Source organism: Carex rostrata, chromosome 4 (assembly GCF_964058835.1).
Source record: "Carex rostrata chromosome 4, lpCarRost1.2, whole genome shotgun sequence".
NCBI lineage: Eukaryota > Viridiplantae > Streptophyta > Magnoliopsida > Poales > Cyperaceae > Carex > Carex rostrata.
Window position 1 is genome coordinate 2,975,031 of NC_135921.1, and position 7,741 is coordinate 2,982,771.

Sequence of the window (7,741 nt, forward strand, 5' to 3'; positions counted from 1 at the left end):
CTTTGAGTTTTTTGAGTTTGCAATTCATTAAATAACCAAGTACATCCTCCCTGCGGTTCAACTATGCTTTTCAGACTTCCTCTTCGGAAGACAACTCATCGTTCGGGTCAAGATCAAATCTATCCATATCTACGTCATCGTCAGCAGTACCCGTTTCCAGGTCTTCATTGGATTGCACTGGGTCGATTCTCCTTCCTTCATTATCCTTAGAGATTAAACTCTGGACCTCCTCAACTTGGAACCCACATCCTTTCGCCAATTTGGAGACATGTTCATACTGTACTTGAACTTCATAGAAACCCTCCGGGTTGAGTGCAACACTAGCTTGGTCTACCGCTTTCTCCTTCTGTTTAGACTTAGCTATCCTCTTTGGCTGTTGAGTCATGTTTGAATTTATCTGTTGGCGCCCCACTTCTTTAGCCCTTTGGTTGGCCTGTGTAGAGTGCCCCGAATTGACCTTGTTTTTGGGCTTGGTCCTTTTGTATTTTGTGGAAAGTGGGCCTTTAATAGGGCCCAGAAGGAGACCTTTATTCCTAGCCTGGATAGCTTTCCTGGGCCTCGGAATAGTTGGCACGTGTCGCTGTTGTGGTAATTCCAAACCTCCTGGGGGTGAAATCAACTCCGTACCACGTGCACACGTGTGCTCTAGTTTGTCGCTAGAGGCCAGCTGTAGGGGAATCACCCTTGGAATGTGGTCATTCCTGCTCCTGCTCTGAATCCCAGACTGATTCGCAGGTTCTGCAATCTGTGCCGATGACTCACCCCTCAATAGGATCCTCTGTGGCTGAATTCTCTTTTTTGGTTGCTGTTGCAATTCAGGAACCGCTCTTTTATGACCTGCATCATCATTTTCTACGTGGGGAGCCTCCTGTCCAACTATCGGCTGCTGTCCGGAAGAGTCCTTTTGTCGTGTTTGAATCTGCCTCACCGGATTGTTTGTGACTTCTCCCTGTGGGTAATTCATGTCTATGACCTCCATTACTGCAAACCGGCGCAACTCCGGCGGCAGCGAGTCTGCCGTTCGACCTCTACAGATCTCTCGCAATACCTGTGCGCTCATTGGTATCAATTCCTTGTCATCCATCATGTTGCCGTCCTCTGACGAGGATGAGGAGGAAGGTGGTGGTTGGGGGCGTTTGTACACCTTAGGCTGCTTCGGTAGGTCGTCGAAGGAGTAGATGGGTGTCCTATGGAAAACCTCAGTGTATACCTGAATGTAGTACATCATTCCGCCTATGTGTGCCACCAGTTGAGGGGGGACTAGTGTTAAGTCATCAACACCTACTGCCACCAGCCAAGATGCCAATGAGGATGGGTCTTCAGGTTCCACCGTCCCCAAAAACACCCCGAATCTGGCCACCGCTTGCCTAACATGTCTCTCCCTGGAGATGTGTGGGGGAAGACCAACTAGTCGTAGCAAGACCTTATAAGCCGGGATGCTGATCGAAGCATCCTCTAGAGGACTCCAAGGTTGAAAGGACAGTCCCTCATCCCACAGGTCCTGAGGAGTCGCATTAATGAAGGTATCCGGGTGCAGCCCTTCTGGCAGCAAGATGAGAAAACGAGATCCACTGAGCTGAGACACCTGTATCTCTTCCTTCTTCACCAATTTTGTGCGACATGCGATGCTTACCACGTTGTCTATGCTCATCTCCCATTGATGACCCCTGGTATGTAGGACCACCGCCTGCTTGAGCTTCTCTAGTTCAGCATAGTAGTCAGAGTCCCTTTCTAGGAAGACGTGTAAGCTGATAGGTCTCTCTGATGGCATCTCAGGCGGTCTGTAAGGATAAGAACCCGTGAGGAGCTCCTCAAAAGCTGGCTCCGGGTGATGTACCGGAGGTGGTTGTGCTGTTCTGACTGGAGCAGGCGGAGCTACAACTTCTTGCTTACATTTGGAGCCAATGTGGCCATAAGACCAACACCGGCCACACCTCTTGGGGTTCCTGCATTTGGCTGCAGAGTGGCCTGCCCTACAACATCTGAAACAACGGCCTTTCCATTCTGGAAAGGTGTGAGAGGGGGGGAAGCGCAGACGAGATGGGCTGTGCGGGGAGACATAGTAGGTGGTAGTGGTGGAGGGGATCGGAGAGACTGGTTGAGAGGTGGTCTGAGCTGGGGGTGGTGTGCTAGGTCTCTGCAGGATTTGTGCGTAGGTCGGCCGTGCGTAGGGAGTGTAAGGCTTGGCTGTTGGGGGAGGTGGAGAGGTGGCGTGCTGCCAGTTGGCCGGATAAGGGCGCCTTCTTCGGACGAGTTGCCAGCCTTCTTCTCCTTTGCCACCCGAAATCGCCTCCCTTGTCGCCATTCTTTTCCTATCCTTCCAATCAAGGTCGTCTCGGCTCTTTTCAAATTCTTTATCACTTCCCACCATATACTTGGGTTGCCGCCATATACTTTTTTTTTACCGAGAAATACTTAGAGAGTTTGGGAGAGATTAAACTCAATACAAAGTATATTGAGTAAAAAATTACACGCGCGTCATGCTTATCATACACGGCATATCAAGCAAAACAAATCTATTACGGTACATGCAAAGCTTGATCAACCAGAGATGCATGGGTTGTACATACGAAACAAGCTTATTACCGTAAAATTAAAAAAAAAAATTGAGAGAAAAAATATATATTCAGGATTTACGGTTCACCTATTCCGGTGTACATGAATTGTTAACAATCAGAACGTTGAAATTGATCGCATGTGGCCATCAAAAGTTCAAATCTCAAGCTTATGGACTTATTTTGACTTTTCATGAATTCCTTGTATATACATTGATCGGTCATAATCACCGATTCGCAAATCATTACATCATCATATCCCCAAATAACTCAATTATATTGCCGAATTCCCAGAAATTGAACTTTCCACGAATAATTAAATTCCCGAGTCACCAGAAATTGAACTTGTCAGTCTTCCAGATGAAATCACCAGAAATTGGACTTGTCAGTCTTCAATTTTTTTTTATTAAATGGTTTGATTTAGTTAATCTTTTTAAATTTCTTTGATATTTTTTGTTTGAGTCGGTTTAATCTATTTTATTTCGGTTCAATCAAACAAATTAAATTAAATTAAACCTGATGTTTTTTTGAATTACTTCAGATTTTTTTTTTATATTTGATTCAATTTAGTATTCCATATTTCAGTTTGACTGTTACAAATATTGATATTTATGTATATGATTATTGAATATATTTTTCTATTTATTAAATTTTGATCTTTCGAAATTTAATGTATCTTGTTTTGCTTCAATCAATCAAACAGAAATTTATTTTGATTGTTTGTTATTCAATTGAGAAATTTAATTGATTAATTTAGGAAGATTAATTTTCTAAAACCAAATAAAATTTTAATTTAATTATTTTAACTCAGTTTTAACCGAACCTAAAGCATCCCTAATTAATCTAAATGGCGGTGTTGCGATATGGTCCACAAAAGTTCGATCGGATGTATAGTAAAACCTCGGCACTGGGTGTACAATGAAGCCCATGGGCCCAAATATCACAGAGCTAACATGTAACATCTACAAGTGTTTTTTGGTGATTTGATCTTTCCTTCATTGTGACTTGGCTCGTTCATATCATCTGATTTTTCAAACTATCCCCAGTTTCACATAATTGGTCTTTACTACAATTAATTCTCTTGAGTCTTGACTACTTCCATTCATGACTACTTGTACCTCTTAATTTTCTCCTGCCTATATAATGCCAGAAAGCACACCTCTAATTTTCTCATCCTCCCACACTACACAACTAAGCAAAGCCAAGAAATTTTTACAACTTACGCTTCAAGATCTCTAGCTATAACCTTGCTAGCTACAACTTTTCAACTTTTTTCTAGTGAGAGCTCCGAGGGTAACAAAATCATCTCTAATAATGGCTTCTTTAGGAGTGCGCGTACCTTCAAGCAAAGTGCTAACTAACAGAACTAGCAGTCTGTCTACACCAAAAACACCACCATCAACAGGCAACATAGTAACGATACTAAGCATCGATGGTGGTGGCGTTAGGGGACTCATCCCTGCTGCCATCCTTGTATTCCTCGAATCTAAGCTACAAGTGAGTTATTATTTTATTTTGAGATTAAGTATTATATATAACCGAGTTCAGCAAACTAGTTCATGATATTTATTCCAAATGGTAAAAAGAGCACATATTACACTCTTTTGATTGCTCGAGATCACGGAAATATATATTTTTAAAAAAAGAAAAAGAAAAATGGTCAAGCCTTTTTTTCATTAATAATTTTGAAGTTAAAAAGGATATGCAACTAAATAAGAGAAAAACAATTCTGCTTAAAACATTTGAGCATAAAGAGAATTATAAAGAAATAAATTAGAGATCACGGAAATATTATTGCGTCATTATCATCTTAATGCATGGAAAACAAAGTAAGGTGTGTATAAATATACAGATGTATAGTATTGAAACACTGTCACCAATATATAATAATTAACACTTGGAGCCTACCTAATTTAATAAGATAATTGTAGTAATACAAGTCTGATAAATAAAGATTGATTTACTTTCACAACAAGTCTGATAATTGTGATGGTTTTCATCAATTTTCTTTCATTACTAATTTTATAGAAAACTTGGTCATAATTACTTCTTGTACATGTACTTGTAGGAACTTGATGGAGAAGATGCAAGAATTGCAGATTACTTTGATGTGATTTCAGGAACTAGTACTGGAGGTTTAGTGTCAACCATGCTTGGTGCACCTAACGAGCAGAAGAGACCACTCTTCTCAGCTAAAGATATTATAGCCTTCTACAATGAAAACATTCCAAAGATTTTCCCTTCTAATAGGTAAGCCATACTGACTTCTCTTTACTCCTTCGGTAAAAATCTACTTCATAAATACAAGACTCGTGGAAGGTATGGAAATATATGCAATATACATAATGACGAGCAACTCCTAATGTAGGAATGGGTTTGGAGGCTTGTTAAGCAGTATAATTGGTCCGAGATACACAGGAGAATACCTTCATAGCAAAATCCGAGAACTGCTCGGTGAAAAAAGGCTTCATGAAACAGTAACAGATGTGGTGGTTCCTACATTCGACATTACTTTTCTTCAGCCTACCATCTTTTCTACGAACGAGGTACATAAAAACATATCGCTTATAAATCTTATATCTGAATTTTTTTTAAATTTGTGCATTTAAAAATGAAACAGAAGAGCTGCTTTCCACAAATTTAAATTTGTAAAATTAAGAATGTCAATTACAATTTGATATATGAGCTTGATAACATGTAGGCGAACGCGGATGCATCAAAGGATGCTCTGCTATCGGATGTATGCATCAGCACTTCTGCTGCTCCGACATATCTTCCAGCACATCATTTCACGACTAAGAATCGTTTCGGCAAAACACGGAGCTTCAATCTTGTTGATGGAGGTGTTGCTGCAAATAATCCGGTATTTATTTCTTTCACAAATAAATAAAATCAAATAACAGAATAAACAATCTGCATACTAACAGTTTGAGCTCTTTTATAAACTGTTTTGGCCCCAATAGTTAATCAATTTATTCCACAAAACACCATCACCGAATAATTAAATAAATATAATTTGATCTGATAAGTGCCCAGCCCTCTCAATTCTTAATTTAATCAGATTAATATTTGCTTCTCGGTATTTTATTTTTCTTTCTTTGTAACATTTCAGACACTTCTTGCTGTAAATCATGTGACAAAGGAGATTTTGGTACAAAGAACTGGTTATTTCCCTGTCAAGCCAGTGGATTATGGAAATTTCCTGGTGCTCTCTCTTGGAACAGGATCAGCAAAACTGGAACAGAAGTACAAAGCAGAGGCAGCGGCCAAGTGGGGCCTGTTCAGCTGGTTAACACATAATGGTTCAAACCCCCTGATCGATTGTTTTAGCCAAGCGAGTGCTGACCTGGTTGATATCCACGCATCCGTTCTTTTCCAAGCATTGCATTGCGAGAAGAACTACTTACGCATACAGGTAGGAATTTAACATGATAATTGATGCTATATTCAAATTAATTAGTACCATTGAAGCTCCAATATTAATTTATTCAATCTTGGGTTATTGTAGGATGATTGCTTGGAGGGCACCACTGCATCGATGGACAATTCATCCAATGAGAACTTGCTAAAACTTGTCCAAATTGGAAATGAGCTTCTAAAAAAGCCGGTGTCTCGAGTGAACTTGGATAATGGAAATATTGAACCAGTGCTGAATGGTGGAACAAATGAAGAGGAATTGATTCGATTTGCCAAGATACTCTCTGATGAGAGACGCATGAGGCTTGTGAGGATGCAAAATGGAAAATATTAATTATAACAGATTAATTCTTGAAGATTAGAATATATATACCATGTTATAATTAAATAGGAAAATAGCTATTCAGTTATTCTGTTCGGTAATTATGCTCAAGTTTCAATCATTAATTAATTCATTTATCTCTCTATATATGTTTTTATTGATTCAGTTTTTATTTCAGAAAAGTACATACTTTTCATGTATAAATTAATAAAACTTTGTAGTGAATTGCTGCTTTTGATTTGATATCTACGTGATTGTACGTGTTTAACCAATTAGTTATCTTTTACCAATTTAATGTTTACATATTTTCAAGCTCCTATTTTATTAACTGCAATTAGTTACAATTGTTTAAAAGGTTTTCAAAAAGAACCTTAGTGTGGATTTACGTAATTATAAAAATAAGAACACAGGGAAACAAACAAGAAAAAAAAAGAGTAAAGAAAGTAAAAAATAATAAAGTACATCAAACAACGAATGAAAATGTTTATTTCTTCTTGCATATAATTCTTCATTCTTCATGATTATTCAGAAAGTGTCATGGAGATCTAACTTCTTCAACCAAATCGTTGACTATTTTATATTGTTCTCTAAATAATCGAGCACACCGTTCTTTCCAAAGGATGAATTACAAGATGAGAATCAATGCTCTTTTTTCTTCTCATAATGACCTATTTATCAATTTTGCTATGATATCATTTCCAGAAGTCAAGAAGCCATGATGATTTGGCAACAACCTGGTCTCCACCAATTGATAAACTTCCGTTGACATATATACAAATAGAATAAAAGAATGGGGTGTTTTGTTCAAAATTTTGTATATTTTTAGCCTCAATTATTTCAATACATGATAGTATTTGCGTACGTGTCACAATTTCTTTTTTAAAGATTTACACCCAAAACTTTTAGTTTACTTGAAAAAGAGAGATTACCAAAAGATATTTAAAAATTATTAGCCAATCAGCATTTTTGTTTAGGGTTTAGGGTTTAGGGCCTAAATTCCTCTTACATAGTGCTTATACCGAAGATTGAAAACCCAATAAAACCGGGAGACTTTCGACCCATTAGCCTCTTGCATGGGGTTCAGAAAATCTTCTCCAAAATATTAGCAAATCGATTGGAAGGTGAACTACCGGCATTAATAGACAATGCACAAACCGGCTTCATGAAAGGGAGGCAAATCACGGAAAGTTATATCTATGCGCAACAAATACTCCATTACTCAAAAAAGAACAAGATGCCCCTAGCCCTATTCAAGGCGGATATTAAAAAGGCCTTTGATACGGTCAGTTGGCAATTCATCACGGCAGTTTTACTAAACTTAGGCTTCCCGCAACAATGGCAGTCATGGATAAGCAACTCAGTCATGACCGGGACCTCACAAGTTTTGTTAAATGGACTGCTAGGGAAGACAATAACTCTCAAACGGGGTGTTAGACAAGGGGACCCG

The 7,741-nt window shown here is 38.7% G+C and overlaps 1 protein-coding gene across 1 annotated transcript; it reads left to right on the top strand.

The window, feature by feature from the left end:
• The first annotated feature begins 3,916 nt into the window (after positions 1-3,916).
• On the top strand, positions 3,917-6,306 carry LOC144552489 (patatin-like protein 2). The gene is made up of 6 exons (XM_078300470.1): positions 3,917-4,052; positions 4,624-4,805; positions 4,924-5,101; positions 5,257-5,418; positions 5,668-5,970; positions 6,064-6,306. The coding sequence occupies exons 2-6, from the start codon at positions 4,705-4,707 to the stop codon at positions 6,304-6,306; spliced, it is 987 nt and encodes a 328-aa protein (XP_078156596.1). The 5' UTR covers positions 3,917-4,052; positions 4,624-4,704.
• The last annotated feature ends 1,435 nt before the right edge of the window (positions 6,307-7,741 follow it).